Source organism: Tasmannia lanceolata, unplaced genomic scaffold (genome assembly GCF_043159265.1).
Source record: "Tasmannia lanceolata isolate RefF3 unplaced genomic scaffold, GAP_Taslan_0.1 ptg000015l, whole genome shotgun sequence".
Taxonomy (NCBI): Eukaryota; Viridiplantae; Streptophyta; class Magnoliopsida; order Canellales; family Winteraceae; genus Tasmannia; species Tasmannia lanceolata.
Genome location: NW_027518692.1, coordinates 35,702,037 through 35,728,150, shown reverse-complemented (window position 1 = coordinate 35,728,150; position 26,114 = coordinate 35,702,037). Strand labels below are relative to the sequence as shown.

At 40.1% G+C, this 26,114-nt stretch overlaps 2 protein-coding genes across 2 annotated transcripts; one reads left to right on the top strand and one right to left on the bottom strand.

The window, feature by feature from the left end:
• Positions 1–4,158: 4,158 nt before the first annotated feature.
• On the bottom strand, positions 4,159–6,075 carry LOC143846904 (F-box protein At1g47056-like). The gene has a single exon (XM_077355504.1). It carries the CDS (start codon positions 5,945–5,947, stop codon positions 4,331–4,333), a length of 1,617 nt encoding a protein of 538 aa, XP_077211619.1. The 5' UTR covers positions 5,948–6,075; the 3' UTR covers positions 4,159–4,330.
• Positions 6,076–9,147: 3,072 nt separating this feature from the next.
• On the top strand, positions 9,148–23,160 carry LOC143845721 (DCL protein (DUF3223)). Its single transcript, XM_077354132.1, has 3 exons — positions 9,148–9,614; positions 16,713–16,827; positions 22,714–23,160. The coding sequence occupies exons 1-3, from the start codon at positions 9,292–9,294 to the stop codon at positions 22,882–22,884; spliced, it is 609 nt and encodes a 202-aa protein (XP_077210247.1). The 5' UTR covers positions 9,148–9,291; the 3' UTR covers positions 22,885–23,160.
• The last annotated feature ends 2,954 nt before the right edge of the window (positions 23,161–26,114 follow it).

The window sequence follows — 26,114 nt, the reverse complement described above, 5'->3', positions numbered from 1 at the left end:
GCTTGTCGAATGAGGATGAGGGGTTTACGTGCCCAGTATCGGGTGGGGTCTGCATTAGGAAGCCAGGATGGAGGTTCGCAGCACCCTCCTGAGCAATCGAATGAGTTGGCAGAAACTGTTGAAGTGGTAGCAAGGGTTGGAGAACCGGAGAAGTTAACTGTGGTGAAGGGGCTTCTGTCTAGACTTTTGGGAAGGATGCTGCAGTTGGGAGGGTTGGAGCGTGGCAGAGGAATTCCAATAAGCAATTCGCACATGGTGCCTCAGAGATCAATTTTACATGGACTGGGAAGGGCATTGGAGACGACAATGGGAGGAATGTTTGCAGTAAGAGAGACTGAATGGTCATATCATTTGTAATGATGTGGATTCATCATCCACGTGCACTGTATTACATCAACATATTTGGGTGGGTTGGAGCCTTGTAACGGACCGGATCTGTTTTAACTGGGAGAAGCATGAGGAAGAAGTTGAATGCCAAGGGAGCTCGGGAATCTGGTTCCAGATGCCAGAGCCTTCTACCGCCAATGGACAATGTGCCATCAATGAGGAAGCTGATGGCAGGTCTAAGACTAGGGCTGCAAGAGGGAAAGGGTGTCCAATGATGATTTGCTCCTTTTTTTCATAAGGGACCATTTATTAAAAGAAAGGATTACAAGTGCACATAAGTTACAAATATCATTCTCGCGAATTTCTCGGCAAGAGAAAAATCCCAGGATATGTTATTTATTTTATTTTTCCGGTTTATATCGGGAAGATGAAAAAATAAAATTATTTAAGAATATATAAAATAAGAAAAAAATAAAAACTATCATGAAGGGGCTTCTGTAGAGGGTCGTCAAATTCTGGATGGATTTCTCATTAGTCATTGCATTGAATCTAGGAAGAGGGAGGGTATTCAAAGAATCATATGCAAAGTGGACATGGAAAAAAGATTATGACATGGTTGATTGGGCTTTGTGCAGCATTTGCTGCATAAGATGAGTACCCAAGAATCAACAGATTTGAATCATATGCTGTGAATCATAATATTTTTTAAGTACTTTAGCCTAGCCAGAATTTTCATAGAAAGGGTGAGTCACAATAAGGTCAAAGCCAAACTCAATAGAGATCCCAACTGAGTCGTCAGTAGAATCCCTGTTTCCAAACCTCAGCAATGTTTAGAAACCCTGCAATATTACAAATGCAATGATAGAAGAGATTACAACATGGCAACCAATTGCCAATCCATTTAATTTAAAAACATAATCATCATGGAATCAGAAAATAAATAACGAATGGAAGAAACTAAGGGGAAAAAACAGTAAATGAAGCCCAATATTCTTTGTAAATTTATGGAAGCCATGATAAGTATGCGTAATGGGGTTGTACCTCAGCTTAGATTCTTGCCCAGTTGACCCTGTCCAGCACAGCTACCTTCCTCCAAATTGATCCCAAAAATTCATACGGAAGAGAAACCATTATCATGGTTTAAAAATAAGGCAGGCAAGCACTGATACTGTTTCGTCAACTTTATCCACTAATACAAGCAATAAAGCATTTTCATGTCACCAAAAATTACTAAGCAAGTTATATTATCAAATCATTGCTTCTGAATAAATGAACCAGGACAGGACTAACAACTAAAACTACAAAATTTTAAGATTCACTCTTGCTAGAAGGTTTGAAACCCTGCCAAGTAAAGATAGATAATAGAATCATCAGATTTATCATTGAATAGGCACTACTTCCCCACTATATTCAGATCAATTCCCCGGCATTGCAACAGTTTATTTTTATGATTATTTTGAATACCATGCGCTAAAAGCTCCTAAATAGACCATCACAAATGGAACATGTGCCTTTATCCCCAAAACACTTAAAAGAGCGGCCAAGTGCATGAGGCTCCCGCCATTGCGGGGTCTGTTAAGGGCTAGATGTACGCAGCTGTAACCCTGCTTTGCAGAGAGGCTGTTTCCATGACTCGAACCCGTGACCACCAGGTCACAATGGGGCAACCTTACCGTTACGCTAAGGCTCGCCCTCTTATCCCCAAAACACTTCCAACTAGAAAATACATATTTGTTCACGTGATAGGGACTTCATCCTTTCAAGTAATTTAGGACTCGAAAAGCAACTAGGAATGAAGAGATTTGAAATAGGAATGGCTTCCTAAGTAGAAGAATTTACATCTATAGTAATCATAAAATTTGTAAGTACTGGGTTTAGCATAGCCAGTATATTAATATTAAAGATGAGCCCCAAACAGCTCATAAGTCAAACTTGATTGTGATCCCAGCTGAGTCAAGGCTCAAAAACAAAATCACTGCTTCCGAACCTTAAAAATTACAATCTTTCACTAAATTGATAAATTATTCTGCCAAAATTTACATAAGAATGAGAAACCTTAAAACGGGTTAAAAATGCAGTGAGAAGCACTGATAGTGTGGCCACAACTTCACTCAATAATAAGTACGACAAAGCAATTCAATGTCAGAAATAAAATTATTAAGCAAAATGTATTATCATAGAGAATTTATATGATGTGTGGCCGTGAAAACACGTGAAGTCTAAAAAAGTTGGTACGGCCCACTTTTCTTTATCATCGAAACCGTTCATCTGTTTGGGCACCCCAAAAATCAGATCCATAGGATGATCCTAACCCTCCAATCTGAACTGATCTGAATATGGAGATTTTCAAAAATCATTTATGGAATCTTCTACAGATCGGAGGGTTAGGATCATCCTATGGAACTGATTTTTGCGGCACAACCTATTTACGTTGTGCCCAAACAGATGAACGGTTTGGATCATCGAAAAAAGTGGGCCGTACCTACTTTTTTTAGACTTCACGTGTTTTCACAGCCACCCATCATATAAATTCTCATTATCATATCCCATATTATGACTAACTGGAGGGGGACAAGACTGGCAGCTAAAACTATAAATTTTTAAGGGTCACTCTCGCTAGAAGGTTTGAAGCTCTAACAAGTAGAGAAATGAAACGGCCATAAGATTTCTCATCGAATAGCTGCTATTTGCCCACTACGCTCAAAACTACATCACCGCACTGCAACAGTTTATTAGTCACAATTATTTTGATTATGTCCTTGGTATTAGTCACAATTATTTTGATTATGTCCTTGGTATCCTAATATCCATTAATGAAAGAAAGAGAAGAGAGAAGAGATGGAGAAGAAGAGATGAGAGTTGATGTCTCTCCTTCTCAAAACATGTATATATATTTGTCTCTCCTTCTCAAAACATGTATATATATTATGTGTATGTATATGTGTGTGTGACTAGGGTTCATGTACAATGACAAAAATACCTCAACATGGGTATATAATTACACCGCTACGTCCAACACTCGCCTCCCCCCCCCCCATGGATTGTATATATCATACATCCCCAGCTTGGTACACATATCACTTAACCTCGCTCTGCCTTTCCCCTTTCTTATTTGTGATTGTTTCTGAGACTCTACGCAGAATGATTTACAAAAGAATATCTTTAGGCTAGATAGAAGGATTTATAATGTGAAGGTCGTAGGTAGAAGTCTCGCATCTCCAATTCGTAGATGACACGTTGGTCCTTAGTGCTCCAGAGCCCGAATTGGTGCTAAAACTCAAGGCGATTCTTCCATGCTATGACGTCGTTACAGGGCATAGATCAAATTTTCGCAAATCAAGGTTTATAGGAATTAACATCCTTGATGATGAGGCATAAGGGTTGGCAGGCCTATTGGGGTGCTCAGTGGACAAATTCCCACCAACATATCTTGGTTTGTACATAGGAACAGGAAGGCCTAAAAAGAACCAATGGGCTCCCATTATAGAAAGAGTTGAGAGGAGGCTGGATTTTTGGAAGAGGAACTTCGTTTCTTTGGAGGTAGAATCACCCTCATCAAAGCTGTTTTAGCCAATATTCCGATTCAACAATTGTCGGTCTTCGAATGACCTGTGAGTGTAATTAAGCGAATCGAGCAAATTCAACAAAACTTCCTCTGAAGTAGGATGAAAAGAAAAAAATTCATCTAGTTTGCTGGAAGTTACGGAGCCAAATGCCTCTAAGCACTTGGATCGCTCATTATCAATAAACAAAAACTTCAAATACCATCTTCCTAGTAATAAAAGAACTACGCAAATTATCAGAAAAAGAAGCAAACAATGACATGCGTAGTAGACAAATAAAAGCAACTCAAAATAGAAAATCTCACATTGTTAACATTTCCAACAGAGAAATTGTTAATGCAGTAAGCAGCACAGAATTTTAGAGACGAGGAAGTATACTAAGCGGCAGAGATACAAAGCAATACAATTTAAACCAAGAAAGAGTTGTGCTCCTTTCCACTTCATGAAGTGTTATGGGTGTGGTTGTTGTTACTATGAGACCATCTCCTGAAAGTGGTGGCAACGAAATTCCTCCCTGCAAGAAACCCTATCCTTGCCTTGGACAAGGCGGACCGACCACTACTGCTCGATGGGGCATCAACAAATGCAGCCTGGTCGACAACCAATGGTTGAAATTGCTCACTGCCGTTATCCTGCGCCCCAACATCGCTGGCGCTCGCATCCTGCTGCTGCTCAACCATGCCCGTATCCAAATTGACCGCCAACGATCCCCTGCTCGCCCTCAACAAATCTGCCCCCTCGGACGTCACATGCCTGCATTTCTTAACCTTTACCTTCACCAGACTGGGGCAACCATCAGCAAGGGCGTGTATCCCAAGATCAGAGACTGGGCAACCCTTGATACAGAGCTTCCTCAATGCCGCACATTTGGCGGCAATGCAAGATATCTCCGCATCGCCTATCGTCTCACTTCCGCACAGCGCTAAACGCTCCAAATTCTGACAATTACTCGAGAGGAGGCTCAAACTCAAACAAGTAGGATTCACACCAATCAGAACAAGTTCTTGAAGGTTGGGGCAATGTTTAGCCACAGCAGCGAGGCCCTCATCCCCAATCCGATTCGTTTTCCATCCATCAATATGAAGCTTCCGAAGAAGCTTACAGCGATCTGCCACAGAGACAAGCCCTGCATTCGTGCACTCGGGCGTCTTGACCAAATGCAAGATCTCCAGATTCAAACAACAGGAAATCGCAGCAAGGCCGCGATCGCTGACCTGGAGCCGCTCCAGATGGATTTCTACCAGGCCAGTAACTCGATCAGCAATGACTTCAAGAAGCCTATCCCAATCCCCAGAGCAGCGAAAGAGTTTTAGGGTTCTGAGATTCTTGGAGCCAACAATAAGCGGTCCGAAGCACTGGCCATTGTAGAGCTCTTTAAGGCAGATCGTCTTGAGAGAAGAGGAAGCAACACCGGGGCCGATGGGCTCAGCAGCAGCACCATCGGTGAGACCACGGAGGCGTTTTACAGAGAGCTCTTCGAGGGCGGAGCAGTGATCGAGGACGGCGTTAACGCCTTTAGATCCGAAAGTACAGGATCCACATGAGAGCTTCTTCAAACCCTTGCAGTTGATGGCGAACGAGGCCATGCCGGAGTCGGTCAATTCGCGGCAGGCACGGAGCTTGAGGCGGGTGAGGTTACGGCAGTGGAGAGAGATACAGATCAAGGAGTCATCATTGATGCTGGTAGAACGGCGATCGCATTTGAGGGCGAGTTTAGAGACGGAATCGAAGCGGGAGAAGAGGAGAGGATTGGAGGTGAGGAGATCGGATCGGGCATCGAGGGAGAGACGGTGCCGGTTCTGACCTTCTACGCGGAGCCAGCGACTGCAGACGAGAGAGCAGCGGTTGCGATCGCGAGATCCTAGTGATTGGAAAATGCAAGCTAGGCATTCATCAGGTAGATCTGAGATGTAGTCTCGATCTAGATCTTGATATCCACTGTAGTCGTCTTCGTGTTGATAATCTTCATCGTGACTCACCGCTGCCATAGATTTGTTCTTTATCTCCCGGAGATTTGGTGCGGATGGGATCAAAGCAATCGACTCCGTTTGGCCCATCCACGTCGATCGAAGGCTCTGCTACTATCCGAGACCGGAGAGGAGGAGATGTTGCCCTTGCACCTTCATTTCTCTTCTTCCCCAAGAGTATTTATTTGCTATTGCTGTTGGTATATAGGTAGAGAGGCGGACTTCAAAGATGATTTAATTCTAATTTTTAGTTTTTTTTTTTTTTTCAGTCAACGTCGCGTGCGCGTCCGCACCACCACCACGCCCGCCTGTTCTAGTCCTCTTCATCTCGCGTTAACCCCACGGTTATGAGCCGGGCCCGGGATGGGGCGAGCTGGGCCCACATTTTTGGCCGGTGGTCTTTATGTAAAGATTGAACAATCCTCTCTCTCATCACACGATTAATACTAGGAAATGATATATACGCCGCCTTGTCTTCCCCGATGAGAACTAAAAAGAGTATTCGTAAAATAGTAAATACCGTAGAGGGGGTGGTCTGAGGAAGAAAGGGGCACAGATATATCACTTCCCTCCTATAGTTTGGCTGTCCATTATTAATCAATTTATTCGACTTTCGCTTCTTAAGAAAAGAAGAGAGACGGGTTCATATCATCTGATCAAAAAACCTTTTTTTGACTCATTTAAGAGATCTTAGGTAGGGCCCACCAACTTTTCTTTTGGAAATGGACCCACCACTGAATAGCTAATCTACTGAGATGATGAGAACTTGGACAGCCTGCTGCCAGCCCACTCACTGCAAGGAAAATGATTACCATCGTTATTAAAATTATAAAACAAACCATATATTAATTAGATGAATGAGAGGGGAGCCATATGGTGAGATATGGCTCCACCACTGAATAGAATGACTTAGAAGGCCGAAAATAGTTGTTAAGGGCACACTTTGTTATATGAGACTGATGGTCATGAACCATTTTTCACTTGTTGTAAATTGAATTTTGTCCAAATTATTTTGCTATTTGAGGCTAATATGGATTCGACTCTCCGGCAACTCGACATGAAGAATGCATTTCTTTATGAAGATGCCCGATGAGAGGTCTATATGGATCTCTCACCTGCCTTTTAGCCTAAGAGGACCAGAGAAAAGTATGTCGACTGAATAAAAGCTAACGGTGGGCTAGTCAAAGAGGACCAAAGAAAAGTATGTAGACTGAAAGGATGGACTGGCCTGAGAGGACCAAAGAAAGTATGAAGATTGAAGAAAGTGAATGACGGGCTACTACAATTACCTTCTATTGCAGGCGAAAACCATCATGAACATGCAGCGTGGAACAAGGTCCATATTCTTAAACTTATATTTTTGTCATCTTATTTGTATTCTAATTTTCAAGCATCAAATATTCCTTGTTTGGATTGATTATGGTGTCATTATGTTTACACGCATTTTTTGGGCATGATCGGTCATGAAAGACCGAATCACCAACTTGCGACCCGTTTGAGCCGAGTTAGCAGAGTTTGGCATTTGATGAGAATGTAGAGAAACATGCAAGTAGTGTGGCCTAATGAATTGGACAATTATTAGAAGTCCCCTCCTAATTGAGCTTATCTCTAAGCTCAATCGGTCAAGTGGGATTGAGTTACCAAGTTACTATCTAGATGGGCAGAGTCAAAGAAGTGGGCACTACAGTTGCAGGTTGAAGGATGGTGGATGGTAACCACCTGGAAGAATGGAGGACGTACTAATAAGGGAGCTTGAATTGGTAAGTTACCAAAAATTTGCCTCCAAGAGAACATGGGGTAATGATGAGCGGTCACCCGAACAAAGCTATGTAAGGAGGCGTTTGTCTCCATAGAGAAGAGGTCCTAGAACCAAATCCATACATGTTTTAACATCTTATCTTATCTTTACTTTCGAACACTTTTACCTTTTACTTTTTCATACTACAACTACCATCTGAACTTGCTTCAGACATGGTCGAAATATATACGAAAAAAACGAAAGACTTACTAATAAAGAGACAATGCATGTGGTGCAAGATTCTAAGCAACGGACTCCCCTGAAGTTGGCATTGCCCCGATGGTCACTGACATGTATCACATCGAATTTCCCTCAAAATGACAAAACACTTTGATCCCAGGCGTGATGCTTCAGGAAAACCAAGCATTAGAAAATCCTCCCATATACCGACAAGATAATTCGAGAAAGAAAGCCACATTCATTGTGAACGTTTGATGCCGCTATGATTACCTTGAGAAGTCCGTCACCGCCTCTCAGTCAGCAGCCTAGATCCCTGAAGAGCCGATGACTAGAGAAGTCCCTAGCACTACCGATGACCTCCCCTCAAATCTGAGGCAGGTCAGGCTTGAAATCCAGATTACTTCCTCGGCTCATGCTGGCTTAAGGAAGTATGGGGGGTTATATGCTGGCCGCATGACGACACGTGGCCATTGGGCCCACAAAGATCCCCAAGCAATTGACGCCACACGGCAGTGTGAGTCATACCTCAGTGAATGATGAAATTCCTTGCTAACACAGCATCTCCAGCCAACATGGCACTCGGAGGTAATGTGTCACCTCATTATCCAATCAGCTACCGCCATGAAGCTTCCAAGACAATGCAGCATCAGTGCCAATCATGACACCACCATGCTACTTCCCATTGCCAATCATGCCCTTGGCTGCAGTGACTATACAAACCAGCGGCATCGGTTCAAGCACCAATGCCAGCCATGGCCTTGGCGTGATGCCATCCATCAGCCCCCCGGTGTAATGGAACCTATGCCTATAAATGGGAAACCTACAGGCTCAAGGGATTTGAGGGCTACCACCCAGGTATATGAAACCGATCACTTAGAGCATTTCCTGTAATTGTGCTTAGCTCCATATGTTACCTCAACTGACTCGGATGTCGATGAGTTTTTTCTAAGAGTCCTAAATTCAGACATTGCCCAGATCTCCCAATCAACCTTCTCTCTACCACAGCTAGACAGAGGGAGTCCTAACTCCAGACATTGCCGAGGTCGCCCAATCGACCTTCGCTCTACGCTGCTAGACCGAGAGGGAGTCCTACTCCTAACTCCAGACATCGCCCAGATCCCCCAATCGACCTTCTCTCTACCGCAGCTAGACCGAGAGGGACCCATTCAAAGTCGCTGTACCGCAGCTAGGCCTAGAGGGACCCATTCAAACACTTGACGGATTCGAGCAGCAACAGGTATTACAGTCATGGTTAAATGGCTATTCAAACAGTTTTAGAGTCATGTTATCAGAACACATTTTGGGCCCTTGGCAATCACAAGGTGGGGCCAGTAGTGGATGGCCTAGATCTTGTTTCACAGGTAGTCCCCTTGGTATGGTGCAGGGATTATTATTTATCATTTCTTTCACAAAATTGAACCCGGGGGATTAACCCAAATCTCTCTCCTACTCTCTCATGGCTTCTACTCTTCTTCTTCTGAAAGGCATTTCCATCCTGCCGCTGGGGCTCCGACTGCAACGTTACGGTAGAAGTTCGTCGGCCCTTGGCTTGTTGACGTCAGTGGTGGGCAGAGCGTTTTTGTGCACAGCCACCGACCCCACCCCCAAAAATGTCTCTAATGCTGCTGTGACTGATGATGACCTCACCAAAGCAACGCCCCCTTTCTATTCTCGGACTGACCACCCCGACTACAGGCGATGGAAGCTCATAGAAGATGAGATTCTCAAAGACATCGACTCCATCACCTTACTCACCAAGGACATACTCCACTCCAACAGGCAACCCCTTTTTTTCATTATGAACACTACTTCTTGCTTCTATACGAATAATTTGATTCGGATGATGAATCTGGATTGATCTCAGAAAGATTTCCAATTACCAAGTTGCTGTATTCGAAATTGGAAATCGGCATTTTTACTTTTTATGAATCCGGTCCTTGGCTTTTTAACGGTTTTGTTTCTAGGTTATAAAACTTCTCTATTGTTGACTGTCTAATGGAAGCACCCTTCTTACTTCAATCAGCTTGGAAACCAATTCTGCTTTTGATTCCACATGATATTGGGAATATGATAAGCACTGAAATGAACCTTCAGTTTTACGATAAACAATGTGATTTTGATCTTCCCTAAGGTGCGATGCTTTGGGTTTTGGTTGGTGAGATTCCGACCTTACTATTTATCTCTTTTATGTTTTTTCTTCTTCTGATTTTCCCCTTCTAGGGAACCCAAAAACCTCTCTTGCATTAATTTTTCACTCATCTTCTATACAAAACGCCAAAAATACCTTTTAAAAAATTTTCCAACATTAGAAACATCATTCAAATCCATCTCTATCCCGCTTCTCTCTCTTGTTTCCCAAAAAACTCATTTTACACCTTCTCAGCTCCTTTCGAAAGCTTCCCGGAATATGTCTGCACCACCCAAACCTATCCAAAACCCCGAAGAATTATTTCCCCAACCTAATCTCCTGTTTTAGGAGCCAAAACCTAATTTTTACCCATCCTTTTCATCCATAGCGTCCCGTCTATATAGACCAATCCTCCATCGGATTTGGCATCGGAGAGAAATATCAGTTCAACATTCGATCATCTAGCATCAAAAGTGATCTTGGAGAGGCTTACATTGGTCAGGGATAACTTTTGTGACCTTGAGCGTGAAGGCGGTTTCAACTTTTATCAAATCACCTAATGATAATAGTAACACTCCAAGATCACTTGGATCATAGAAAAATCCTCCAAATTTATTAAGGTGGAATGTGATTTGGCTGACCCCCCTCCTAGAGGGTAATCTTTCTTTGAAAAGTACTCGACTATTCCGATTCTTTTTTTAGTTAGGCTTCTTCATAATATCTCGATAGCTTCGGCCTCACTGTGATTTTCTCAAATGGCATTTTCTGGGGCAATCTCTTATCATTGTGAATGCTTGTATGACGGTGATTATGTATACCCTTCCCTCGCCACTTTGAATTGATCTGGCTACACTGCCCATCTTCTATAGACGTCATGATGGATTGGTCTGTCTTTTTGGCAACCACCTAGTGTTGGTTCTCTTTTATACCACTCGGCTCATGTGGTTAATGGTGGTCAGTTATGTGCATTGCATGGAAGGTGATAAAGGAAATCCTTCAGGAGTGCAATGGTCGGGGACTATGTTTTTTTTTGGCATTAATATCAATTTGTTTTGGATGGATGGGAGCGCCAAAAATCATTTCGCAAATAGTTTTTTAGATGTCTAGTGAGTGTCTAGAAGATGTCCGGAAAGTTTATGAAATGTGTCTGAGAACTTGGTCAGCTTTAATAAGTGGCCCCACGTTTGCACTCTATTTTTTTATTTTTTTTGGAAAGATAAAAAGATTTCATTGATAATGTGAAAGATGCATTGGGGACGAGGGGTCCCATCATGCTTTACATTGTATCAATGGGACCAGGCCAGGGGCATTCCCCTGAGCCAGGGAAAGTAGAACATAAGAGAATATGAGAAAACATTCATGATCTCACCACCTAACATCAAACCCAATTCTTAACGAGACACTACCGTCCCATAAAGGCGAGGCCTTTTATACATCCAACACAAACCTCTTCCACAATCAAACTGGAAAAACGAATGAAAAAGAAGCTTCTAGGCAAAAATGCCTCCAAAGCGAGAGACCAAGGTCTCTCAAGCTAAAGGAGGATCCATTTCTCTTCTTACTCCCCACCTGGATAACAATAGAGCTTATCGCCTTAGACTCCCACCGGAGAAATGAACTATCCAACACTTCCATCTTCAAGACACGTACAGGGGAAACACAACCCCTCCGCTAGCCATTTTCTTCATACAACAACAACATCAAGAAGATGAAAACAACTAATTCCTCCTCCTGAAGACCCAACTAACCAAAAACCCTCGAACCCCAAAAAACTAGAAACTTACTTTCTAAATCCTAACTAAGAAGTCAACAACTTCACACAGGCATCCAGACTCAAACACCAAACAAACTACAGAACGACTTATACTCAAAAAGCCCCTAGCCAAAAACCTATTTACATAGGGGAGAATACGCTCTAATTCTTCGGGGAGGCAGGCTTTCCCATGACCCGACCCAGACTTTAACCTTTTTTCCTTCTTCTCGCTCGAATCTCTTTCCTCAGCCCCCAAGGAGCTCTTCTTTTCCTCCACTGATTCTTCTTCAAAACCTGACCCAAAAACATCACCAATAACCAGCATTTCATTGACTTCATCAGCTGTGGTGGCATCTTCCTCCAGGCTAATCAAACTATCCTTCTCCTTTTTCTTCTGCTCTTCCTCCCATCGCAACCTCCTTTCTTTCTCTCTTCATCCAGGGCCTTTTTGAAATGCGGGAGTTTATATACTGGGATGCAAGCATTTTTGACATCTCTTTTTCCTGTTAAGTGAAAGAATTCCTCCGCATTTTCTCCGGCGGCTTGTTTGAAATCCTTCTACTCTTTCTTTAGGATTTCCATCTGCATTTCCTTTGGAGTTGGAGGTCCTTCATATGGCCTTTTCTCCTTGACCTTAGATGATTTTTTACTTTCTTCAGTCGGGTCTTCCCATTCTACTTTCCTTTTACCCTTTCTATCAACTCCATCGCCTTCACCAACATCACTTGGATTATTGAGATTATCCATCACCCTTCGAAGCACAACGACTAATCTTTTTTTTCTTCTTTTCTTTCTCTTCTCAACCCTTGTGGAACCCTGTAACTTCCTTCCCCTTACTAAACCACTTCCTTTTAAAGATGGAAAGACTGCCTTTAGTAACCCAAAATGACGACGGTTTGAAGTAATGATTATATCCTTTGGGTTTGGGGCCACCTTGCACGAAGAAAGGTTCATCTATACGGAAATTTTTCAACTTCTGTGCTAGGTTGACACGTTTCTTTTGATTGTGACTCCTGGCAGCCTCATCCCAATTAGTTTTCCCAAAATTCTTTTTGAAACTATCATTATATTTCATTGAGCCCGCTAGGCTTTCTACCTTTTTTCCACTTAATCGATTCCTACTGCCCTTTCTTTGAGCGTCACCAGTCCTTAAAATTAATGCTCTTGGATTGCTCTCCAAAGCAAGATTTCCTTCTTTTTTCCTAGGGCTCAACGATCGAGTCACTGACATCTAAGAATTGCTGAAGGATTTCCTTTTCGATTCAAATTCTTTCAACGGCTCTATTTCCTTTTCCTTTACTTTGTTGGGAAATCCTTTTCCTTTGCTAACTCAGATTAATTTTTCCTTTAGATTTGACCCACCAGAACACTGTTTGTTTTCCTCCTCTCGATGTCCATTGATATCCTTTACATTGTTCACTACTCCAACGGGCTCTGGATCAGTGTTTAAAAACGCGGATGTGACGCGGAACGCAGCCGAAGAGAAACCTTGTTGACTCAGCGCGGACGCGGTTGACGCGGCCAAGTTATATGTTTTTTAAAGTGTTAAAAATATAAAAAGATTTAAAAATAATTTTTCTTACTAAACTTTTGTAGAAAATTCATGCACTTTCAAATTGGGCATTGGATTTAGGCGAACGATATCAGCCCAACCAATGTTTAGTAATTGCACAAATTCAGCTTGTCCTCTATTTTTAATTGACTTGTAAGAGCTTTATGGGAACTATAGTAACATTTTATACTTATTTAAATACTAAAAGACAAGACGATTCTGCAAAACAAGTCAAAGTAGGCTGCCATAGTAGTGATGAGTTTATGCCTGTCATTCAAGCTAGGCTGTGATGACAAGATAAACCCACCGTGTATTACATTGCTTGTCCTTTCACTGTACATCACTCTGCACAAGAAATTTAAAAGGGATAAGTTAAGTATTATCCCCTTTGTTTTATTCCAGACTGCCCTTTGTATTACTCGGGACAGCCCCTTCTAGTGTATCTATAATTATTTTATACTTTTACTGGGGCTATCCCTATAGAAAAGAAGGGTGAAAATATCATTTCTCCATCTTCTTCTTCGTGAGATAGGGTTTCAGGAGGTTTTTTGTGCGAAAAATGGCAGATAGTGAGCTTGGTGTTTCAGATGGCATAGAGTACTAGGCCAAAACTCGCCGAGTCAGGGGCTCCCAAATGCGGCCGCCACAGATCCGCGTCGACTCGGCCAAGTTCCGAGCCGAGTCAGCGAGTTTTAAAACACTGCTCTGGATCTATAACATTCATCTCCTCGTCTACCACCTTAATATTTATCGAATAGCTATTTGATCCCACCTTAAGGCTAATAAATGGAATCTGGTAGTTCCGGTTTGAAGTAAGAATTTTCGCTGAAGCATAAGCCATGCAATGGTCATGCTTCCCCGTTAGGTGGACCTCAATCACCTGCCCGAAGAATTTTCCCAAAGCCTCAATTGTTGAAGGAGACCATGCATGTAGCGGAATGTCATAGAACCTAATCCATTTAGCTCTTATTCCAATGTTGAGCAATGGACTCCAAGCCTGCAGCGAGGAGAGGTTCCCCCAAGGGCGCCATTTCCTCTATTAAGAGCCCCTTCTGCTTGTAGTTCCAGCTCGAAATTGAAAAGGATTAAAGACGCCAATGAAGAACGGTTTTGCTAGCTGAGGTAGCTCCCAAAAGCTTTTTGCCCATGACCATATCTCTCCCAAAGACCATGAGTTGTTTCTCATGCATCCTACCAAACTTCTTTTTAGGGCCAATTTGCGCTCCTCAGCCTGATGCAACTGTATTCTAATCTCCGAAGGGCCACTGCTGGTGCTAGTTCCATTATCTTCATTTTTTTTTTGGTATTTCATCCTTAACTCCTGAAATAGTATCTCTTGCTCGACCCAATTGAGGCACCAGGCACCTTCGACATAGATTCCGACTTCCAAAATTCTTATAACCACTGCCAGGGCATTTCCAATCTGAATGATAAGTGGGCGAACTCCTCCGGCTCCTTTCATCCCAAGAACCGCTATAACTAACTCTTGCCTGGTATTTCTGAAAAAGGGGCTCCCGCGCATCCTTATATCTAGGGGTGTCAATGGACCCATACGGTCCGAATCCGAACCTTAATAAATGGGATCTAGGCACATGAGAAGGATCCATGGGCATATTATGGATCCTCTTCGTAAGATCCGAAAAATTACGGATCGTGATCAAGACATGGCAAAAAAATCCGATGGATAGTCACGATCCGAAATCCTTTTACTAAAATAGCCTCAAAATATTTCTTATACTAATACTTAAAGGAGGGGTATTTTCATAAAAATGAACTAAATATTACTTAGCTTGCAACATTCCACTTTCCCCTTTCATCTTTTTCTATTCCTATCATAAATCGGTGTTTCTTCCTATAAACTTGCCACTCACCTTCAACAAGGTTTAGTTAATCAAAAGTTTCATCATCGCGCACCCTCGAACAATGGAGTTCTTTTCCTTTTCAACAATAAATCCTATTCTTCATCAAAATCATGGGTTATTTAGTGACTAATTCTTTTCTGAATTGAGGAAGTTTTGGAGTTAATTTCAAATGAAGAAGGCTGAGTTTTTTTGTTGTTTTGTAAGTAGGACCTACTAGGACACTCCGATGGACGGTCCGATTTGAAATGGATCGTGAACGGGACACAAGAAGTAGGATCCGAAGAACACTCCGAATCCGATCCGACCGATAAGGGATTTGAATGGATTGTGACTAAGACACAGGTGGATCCGATCCGAAGTGGATCCGTTGACACCCCTACTTATATCCTGCATAAGGATACCTGGGGAGGGGAATCAGTGAATCAACAACACTTTTTCCTACAGAACGCGTTGCAAAACCCAGGCGCTGGGCTTCTCTATAGAAAAACCCCATGATGAACACTCAAAATTCTTGAAGCGCAGGAAAATGATTTTTTAGGGAAATATTTCCAAAAAAAAGAAAGCAAAAGAGAGAAAATATAAGGAGAGAGAGAGAGAGAGAGAGAGAGAGAGAGAGAGAGAGAGAGAGAGCCCCTTTAACTTGGAGTCTATTTTTTTTTTTTTGGAATGATGTTTGAAGTCTAGTTAGCATCTTTATTTCATTCATTTATTTTTTAAGTTGTTTTAAGTCATGTAATGTGGGTCCACTATTCACTTTTTGAGGAGAGTAGTATTTTTACCATTTTGAAAAGGATTTTTAATATATTTACTTCTTGAAATTGTGATTTGCTTTGGGAGGCACGACCAAGGTTTAGCTAAAACCGAAATTTCAGTAAAAAAACCAAATTTCAAACTTGTGCTGAAATTTCTGCCGAAATTTTGGAAAAAAGTAAATTTCAGTCGAAATTTTGGCCGAAATTTGAGACTGGCTGAAATTTCGGTTTCAAGTAGTTTTGGTTTCAGTCTTGACCGAAATCCGAAATTTCGGTCTGAATTTCAGATTTCAATCGAAATTTAAAACCATGGGCACGACTTGCCGTCCTTCTTGCAATTTCGTGTTCTAGATTTTGCAAACTCTTGGGGAAATTATATCCTTGTTCTTGTTCTGTCTTTTATTCTATTGATCTCATTTTGTTATTGGTGGAGATCTAGATTGAGTATATTTACAGATCTGGTTGGTCATCTTTCTCTCCAATTTGTCAACATCATGTTGTTATCAGAACAATACAATTAGGGTTTGTGTATGAGCGATATATACTCACCAACCTGAAGGAGAGTGTTGGAGAGTTATTATTTTTGTTTATGTATGATGCCCCCACTCAGGGGTATTTTAGTCTTTCAATATGAATATATATAAGTGATGAAGGTGACAAGGAACAACCCTAATCACACATTCCAACATCTATGTCTTCTTCCCTTCTTCTTCTTATTCATTTCTTCCGTTTCTTCCATTGATTACACCATCTTATCTTCCAAACTCAACTGTTTCCATTAATGTTTTTGAATATTCTCGTAGCCATTTGATAGATTTAGTTGCTTGCAGGTATATGGATGGGGAGCGTCTAACAACTGAAGATGAGAAAGCTGTGGTAGAGAAGCTTCTCGCTTATCATCCACATTCAGAAGATAAAATTGGTTGTGGACTTCATTTTATTATGGTAAAGAACATCTTGTCCAGGCTTATATAGAATTGTTAAAGCTTTCATAATTGAATGCTGTGTATTTATGCATCTATTCTTTTAGAGTATGGACTTTTTATTTGTGAACACGTCACAACAACAACAACTTCAGATGAAAATCACTTTAAATCCTTCTCATGGTTTTTCCTATAATGCCACATAATAAGATGAAATCTGTCAGCTATAGATTTTACTGGAATTCATCTGATGCTGTAACTACGAGCAAGTGAACTTTTCCATTATGTACGACATTGCTTTCTATTTTTGCATACCGTAGTTAGATTATAAGGCCAGATGAAAAGGTGCAAATTGCCAACAATTTTCATTTGAGTTTTGATTACCCCAATTTATTGTCTTTGCAATAATGAGCATACTCAGAATGTGTCGGTGATGCAGTATGAATGAAGGGATAAAATAAATGGGCCAAACTGTAGAGTATAATGTGAACTGGCACATGCAAAGGAGTATTTAACGACTCTTTTGGTTTCACACAATAGACCCTTATCTTAGAATTGATAAAATATCAAGCCTGCCCTCTTTGTCTCACCTCAAAATGTGACTATCTGTGCTTAGATTATAGAATATATTTAAGATACAACGTAGAAATATCAAAGAAGAGGATAAAGAGATCAAAGTGTATTTCGAATGAATAAGACTTTCATTCGTGTCAATGAAGTATCTTGATTTATCTCTCTTAGTGGGATTACAGAGGTCTAATTTAAAATACCAAAATAACCTTGCCCGTATATTGCATTCTAACAGCTGTCCTCAAGTAAATAAATTTCCTTGTAACAAGGAAAGAATGCCAACCAAAACATGATGTCAATCTCCCCTCACATCCGTAGTAAAAATATATGCCACCTGATATTGTGTTGATATGTATCAGGAATCAATCCACCATCCTATAAAGTGATTATCAATTTCAGTTTATGCAAGCGTGAAAAAATTAGATTCAAGCACAATTTGATTCCACTCAGATCATCACGATGAAATACTGGAGTGAAGAAATAACGACAATGTTTCTTGCTGCTCATTAAATAAAAGTGGAGAACCTTGTTCTCTTTTCTTTATCTTTTTTATTCTACTTTTTTGTGGCTTGTAAGTTGTAAGCTAGATTCCTAGATCCAAACTCACGTGATTACATCCTTGACTACATCAAGCATTTCCTCCAAGAGAGAGAATATTAGTGGTAGCCAAAAAAATCATCACTATACCCAACAAAGATACAAGTGTGGGCCTTGGAAGCTAACTTTGTTCTCGGACTTGCTGGCACGTGAACATAACATATTGATGAAAGTGGCCGCGGAAGCGATTTTTCCGATCTTCGACTCCGATTTTCAGATCGGCAGAGATAGGAACCAGATTTGAAAATTCTGATTTATTTTCTTCTTTTTCTTGATATTTTGATGAAAATGGTGGATCTTGATCTTGCTACATGCGTGGAGACGCAAGAACTCAATCAAGTGCGGAGAATGACGGTGGATCTTGCATTCAACAAGACAAAATAAAAAGATGGAAGACAAGGATAAATGATTAGAACACTAATCTTCAATTTCCTAATCTCAAGAGAAAATAAAGGATAGATGAGAAGAGAAAACTCTCTCAAAAGATAATCTCTACACAACTCAAATCAATCAACAACCACCTACAAATGAGAGGGAAATGCCCTTTTATATAGGGGTGTGCACTATTCAGTTTTAATCGAACAAACCGAATTATAATTCGGTTCGGTTTCGGTTAAGAAATCTTGTTTCTTTCGATTATCGGTTTCGGTTTCAAACAACATATTATTCGGTTAGACCGAATAACCGAATTGTATTAGTCCATTACCCACCCAGCGAGTCTATTTTGTATTTGCAGTCCATTAATGCTCTGACATAAAATAATGCTCTTACACCATCTTTATATTATAACAACCCTTTTTTAATCTTACGTACTGTTTTGTATATATAATATATTTTTTTGTCTTCTTGGTCTACTATAGACCTGACAAGAGAGGATAGAGATGTCTACTATAGACTTGACAAGAGAGGATAGAGACAAATGAAAGTGGCCAAGTGGGGCCAACTTGAAGGCCAAAGCAATCGATTGAGAATTTGAGATTCAAGTTATTCAAAATTTCAACTCGTTTTCTCATTTTCAGCAAAAGACCAAACCTAGGGTTTCTTCACTTTCTTGACCTTCTTCTCTCTCGAGTCTCAACGGCCGCCACCTCTACTTCCACCGTTCCCCGTCGACGGCGAACCTTCTTCTCTCTTGAGTCTCGACGGTCCCACTCTCTCTCTCTCTCTCACAGACATGGGCTGACGGGTTTTTTCTACTCTTCTTCTCTCTTGACTGAAAGTCTGAAACCCATCTCCTTTTTGGGGTTTTTGCTCCAACTCTCTCTCTCCAACTCCTGCTTCAACTCCACAGTTAGAAGACTCAGAACTCAGAGGTGATTTATCATCTTAGTTTTCTGATTTTAGACTTTTAGGGTTTGTGTGCCTTTTTTAGGTTTTAGAATTTTTAAGTTTTAACTGTAAAAATGGGTGCAAAATTTGTTTTACCCCCAATCTTCAATGTCTACAGAAACAAATTCGGTTTTAACCGAACTAACCGATTAACCGAATTACAAATTCGGTTTCGGTTAGGTTCAGTTAAATATAATTTCGGTTACGGTTTCGGTTATCGAATTAAGCTAACCAAATTTATTTCGGTTATTAATTTTGGGGTAATTCGGTTCGGTTAAAACCGAATAAACACCCCTACTTTTATAGGCAGCCCATACATGTAAAAAGACAAGTACACCCCTACTAAGGCTAAAATGACTAGAAAGGACATCTAAACATCAAAATAACCAATCTACCCCTACATGCAAGTAATTAGAAGACAAGCAAGGGCTGATGTAGAAAGTCTTAGGGGATGCTCCTGCATCACATATGTCCCCACATAAATGGTGCAATGAATAATTTGGATGGTAACCGGTGAAAGCATGAAAGTGAGGTGCCATCAAGGAGGTCAAGAATACCTTGGCCACAAGCAATGGGTAAGATATGTCCTCAAAGAATGAAGTTATTTTTAGTTAGGAAGGACATGAGAATTGAGAGAGGAAGATGTTAAAAGGAAGAAAAAAAGAGTGAGAACTAGAAAGGGAGGGATAGAAAAGGGAGATCTCATTGAAGTGAATGGGCAAGAGAGAGGAAAGGAAGGGAAGTAGGGTACCAAGGAAAAAGAAGGGGCTTAGGAAAGGACGGATAGGTTGGGCCAAGGTATTGTTCTCCTCACTTAAGTTAACACCTAACTTAAGTTGGGTGTATTTAGCAAATAATAAGATTGGGAAGAGAGGGAGGGCATTTGAGAGGTAATGAAATATATTGAAACTAGAGTTTCAAAATTTTGGTTTTGAAGGTAGAAGCTCGATATTTGGTTTCTGAGAGTCATAGTGACATACTGAACTTGGATGAATAATGAGAAAAGCAGGTGAAAATTTCTTGAAATTAGCTTTTAAAAGTAAGAATTTGAAACATAAGGTTTTGAAACTCAATGTGAAGAGAAGCTCGATATTTGGTTTATGAGAGTTCTGGTGACAAACTGAACTTGGATGAAGAATGAGAAAAGTAGGTGAAAATTTCTTGAAATTAGCTTTTAAAAGTAAGAGTTTGAAACATAGGGTTTTGAAACTCAATGTGAAAGCTCAAATGTAAATGAAGACCGAGGAAAGAGATGAGATTAAGTTGAAGAAGAAGAAAGAAGAAGAAAGCAAGTTTTGATTAGGGTTTAGAGAGAACGGATGGAAGAATAGATGGCAAAGGTGAAATGAAAGATATTTGTGACCCAGGAATAAAATTGAAGACATTAAATACATCGGAATGAAGTACGTTTTTAACAGACCTGATTTCTTTTGGTTGCAGGCTTTGTTACCATGAGATTAAATCCCTTAGTGGTCAAAGCTTTTCCAGTCCGTTAAGCACTAATTGGGTGAGCAAAGTAAAGGGTAGAGCTCTTCTCCTAGTCCTTAATCTTCAACAATGAATGTTTTGGAAGATGCGGTGGAAGGTTACTCCCTCAAACCATTGCATGGGCTACAAAGAGTCCTTGCTTGTGGAGGTTAGCTAATATTCATTGACAAAATCGGACTTATTAGAGATTTAGAGATTTCGTTCTCTTATATTCATAAAGTGAATGACACAGGTGTCACTACAGTAAGGACGATGCATTTATAATTATACTAGAGTTAATTGTGTGACAAGCACCGTCTTTTTGTATTCTCTACTATATCCGACTTAGTGTTTTGTTGCTGATAAACAAAAATAACACATCTAAACAAGCAAAATTATCGCTATTTGTGTGATATACTACTACGTATCTAAGTTGTTGACATGTATAGATGAGACTATTTCTTTTTTAATTTTTCCTAAACTCTCTTCCTTGCTACAGATCTTGAATTCTCTCCAATTTTGTACTAAGAAGGTGTGGATACTCTGCAGATTTATCCTTGTATTCGTGTTTTACCTGAGTTTGTTACATAGTTACTGCCAACTTCCTAGTAGAACAGGAAGCTCGCTTACCCAGAAACTCCCTTCAGAAGCAAAGTTCGCCTGGCTTCCCAAATTTAGGGGAAGCGTGCTGCCCATACTCTTCCCTAATGTTTCCTCTTAATTAAGAGTATGCTTCATTGGTGATTATTTCTTCTTCTTTTTTGAATGGTCTAGGTGATTATTTCTTCTTAGATGAATATTTTTTCCTTTTGACAATGCTGAGGAGCGTATTTAAAAAATTACATTTACAACTTAAATACTGATCTTAGGTTTCAAATGAAAACTAAGCAGATCTTATTCTAAAAACTTAGCATTAAATATACATGAATAAAACATGTGAAACTGTAAATTCCTAAAACTTATAATTCTAATTAGTCATGAAGTCTTCTTTTCTACATATAATCCTTACCTATATTAACCATTTCTTCCTAACCTACTTCAATCCCACTCTTACTATGTGCTTCTTGTTCGCTTCCAATGAATCTTCTTACATGCTTCATGTTGACTTTGAATGATGCTTCGCACACATTTTTTCTTTACTTTCTTTATAGCTTTTTGCTTCCCACATTTTCTCTTTTCTAAACCCCTTGCTTCTAGCTTTCACTTCCTGCATTGCTTCTCGCTCTCGCAACTATGGTTTGATATTTCCTAAAGATGGGAATTAATATCTCACGTGGATAGCTGAAACCATTTTGTCACCATTGAATCCTACAAATTGGATTCATTTAGCCGACCCCAACTAGTTTGGGACAAAGGCTTTATTGAGTTGAGTTGAGTTGAGTTGAATCCTACAAATTATCGCATCTCAGTTGGGTAACTGAAACCATTTTGTCACTATTGAACCGGCACATTCATAACTTTACATCACTTCCTAAACCATAATTACTTGATATAATTTATTGAGCCCTGTTTAGAAATTTGGTTTCTTTCCTCTTTTTGCTTTCTATATTTACATTTTGCAATTAACCACATTATGTTTTGATCCGTGCATGATTTTGTGAAAGATGGATCAATGAAATTAAGATATTCTGTTTTTTAATTGTTGTTGATGATTTTCTCAAGACATGGGTGGACACGTCGTTTCTACGTTGTTGATCCCTTCATTTTGTAGCCCTCACTCCATTTGTAGCCTTTTTTAATCGGACACTGTCAGTATTTAATTTAACTTTGTTTGACATGGCATTACTATTCTCGAATGCTTTGGAGTACTTGGGAATTCTTTACTATTCTTGGGAATTCTTATTAATAACATAAATTATTGGTAATAGCTTTCAGATTGCCAATTGTTTTCAATATATATCATGTTAAAATATGCAAATAAGCTAACTAAATTTTCATTTGGAAGGTTGATCGGCATCCCCAGTTCAGAAACTCAAGATGCCTGTTTGTCGTACGAACGGATGGTGGATGGATAGACTTCTCCTACCAGAAGTGTCTTCGAGCGTATGTTCGAGCAAAGTACCCATCTTATGCTGAAAAATTCATACGAGAACATTTCAAACGCACTAGCACCTAATCACCCGTCCTCAAAATGCTCTTGGGCTCGTTTCTTGGGGATCTTTTGCTTAATCTTTCAACAGAAACAAACTGTTCTGATTCAATGACCAATAGTTATGTTATGTAGTTCTAGCTGTGAACAGTCCTTTAACATTTATGATTCTGGGACTGCTTGTCCCCTTCTTTGTATGTCTGATTTCTATTTGGGAATAATAGTTACCTGTTGTCTTTCAAAAAAAAAAATGTATGTAATTTACAAGTTGGAACAGTAAAATGAGTAATGTGGGTTTTACCTCTTCTTGTTTGTCCTCATTTTCTAGTATTTGGTGGAACGCAAAATTGTTTTACTTCTTTATTTGGACAAGTTTTTGTTAAAGTATAAAAGATAAATAACGCCTTTCTCCAATAGCTTAAGCTTTCGGAGAAGTTGGTAAGATAACATGGTATCAAAGCCAAAGGTCTCGTGTTCAAACCTCCTGGATAGCAAAAATTCACATGCGATGGTCGGCCCGAAGTGGGACCACATGTGCCACGTGTTTGCCAAGTGGGCCACATGTGCGGAGGAGTGTTAAAGTATAAAAGATAAGTGTAACGCCTTTCTCCAATAGCTTAAGCTTTTGAAGAAGTTGGTAAATTAACAGTTTTGCTCATGATAGGGTGGTGATGGGCCTAAATGTAGTTTTGCCTTAGCAGGTTATGGAATAGGTGGGCCCACGGATTCAGACGATGATGGAGACCTCAATGTCTCACAAAATTGTTTTAATAATACCTCATAATGGGCAACATCAGTCTCCTCTCTTTTTCTTTCTTTTGGGAGAGATAACATTCACATAAGTGGTTTCTTTCTTACTGTATTTTGTCTATCAAATCTTCATAATCTTCTCTCGTGGGTCACCTTCCACAACATTAATCTTTTCATAACAGACATAAATGTCCAAAAGAAGCAGGTAGTAGGTTCTAATCTGTATTATTAATTTTTGCAAATAATACCCGCACTCCCCCTTTTTAGTAATGACACTCCTCATGATATTAAATACTTAATTTATTGAGAATTTATATGGTGGCCGACCGTCAAACAACAAGGGCGGAGAGAGAAAAAACTCTCCCCTCTTGATTTTTGATCCAGGTCAAATCCTCTTTTTTGACTTTTCCCTTGATAAAAAATCAAGGGGGTTGATATTTTCTCTCTCGCCCTTTGTATGTAAAGGGCGGCCACCGGATAATTTCTCTCATTTATTGATGGGTTTTTGTGAATAGTAGTAGCCTCTAAAAAAGCAAAATAAATAGACCATTGACAAGAGAATAGGGATACCCCCATTTTCCGTGTTTTTTCTTAACAAAAGCAACGACATACACGAATAGCTGTATTCTCGTCCGGGAAAAGGTAAGAGACCATGTCATGTCGAGCACTTGGGTGCGACATGATCAAAATCATATTGGGCCCAGGCCACGTTGTATGCCTTTTCTTTTTGTTTAGTTAAATAAGTTGGTTGAAGCACACTAAAACCTGACATTGGTTTAAATTTGAGTCCAATAATCGTTCAGGCACTCACAATCAGTTGTCATAATCTTAAACAAACAGGCCCCTCTTTGTTTTGGATTTTGAGAAATGATAATTGAGTCCAAAACTAATTATTAAACTCAAAATTACACGCATTGTTTAGGCCAGTAATCAGTTTTGGACTCAAAATTCAAGACAAACAGCGCAACCTTCTCTCGGAGTGATTCTCTCTATCAGTCGAAGCTCAGGCCCTGTTTGGAATCATGTATTTTTTGGAAAAGTTTGGAAAAGAAAACATTGCCCAGAATTTCCTGATTTTCCATTGTTTGATTAGACATAAAAAAAAGTAGCTTGAACAAATACTATTCAAGTTTTATTTAAAGGTACCTTCAATTTAAAATGATATCCTTCTAAATAACTCAACCAGTATTGATGAGGTATAAAAACAACAGCCTATTAGCTGTCGACACGTAGACTGATGGGGTATAAAAACAGCAGCCTATTAGCTGTCGACACGTGGTCCGAGGCTGGCCCACCGCAGACCCCACGTCAGCAGGGGTAGTTTGGTAATTACAGCAGAGTAGGTGAGCTCGAACCTATAGCTAGCCGACACCTGTCCTGGAGTAATAACTCCCCAACTACCCCAGTTTTTCCTCTATAAAAGGGCTTCCAAAGCTCATAAACAAGGGTAATAACTTCTTACCCACCACTCTTAAACTCGCTCTGCACTCCTGCTCATACTGACTTGAGTGTCGAAGGGCCTGTCCGGAGTAACACTCTGGGTTGGTCATTCTGACCTCGTTTGCTCTTTGCGCAGGGCTCAGCTACTCAGCTCCCTCACTTCGGTTTCTCGGGTCCTCCAGCTCGGCTCTGACGTCACTGTCATCTGTTACCAATTTTAGGCCTAACAAGTATCATTTCCCTCTAAATTTTGTAAACAAAAAGAAAAGAAGAAGAAATTCTGAAGAAATGTTTTTCCTGCATTCCAAACAGGGCATACGGGCTCTCTCTCTCTCTCTCTCTCTCTCTCTCTCTGTAAATGTTTTTTTTAAATGTTGTTCCTAAGTTATTCGACTATGATTGCGAATTTTGAAAAGTTCCACATGCAAATGTGGATGTAATGGATGGCATTATCCTCATGTTGACTTCACACCATCGAGAGGAGAAAATAGTACATTGGAGATCAATAGCTTGTACTTTGCGTTATCAAGCGCAAAAGCTCAATTTACAAGCCGCTATGGCAATATTAAATTGAGTAATTGCAGAACAGAGCTTATATACACTTAAAATATCCCAATAGGTACCACCCTTGATATTTGATCCAACAGCATCTCCTAAAAAAGTGAGCTGCTCTTGGATCAAATATCAAAGATGGGATTATGAGTACGTGTTCATGAGACCCTTCATCATATAATTTCTCCTCTAATCTAACGTTTGAGAGAATATGGATCCATCCAGGGAAGTAACAGGTTATCATTTTATCATTTTGGCCCTATCTAGTGATCATTCCTTTTTTTCATGGCTTCTTCTGTTAGATTTAGATCCAATCTTAATGCGGAAAACAAATTGTATCTCGGACCATGATGATCAGAATCGATCAACAATAAGTCATCTGTTTTGATCAATTTGATGGATCCGTGTGGATCTAGAAATTTATTTAAGACAATTGAACCTTCTCAAACTGTCTCTTTTTAAGAACCAAAAAGATTTGTGCCAAAATAACATATGCCAAGTCTGGATACTATGAT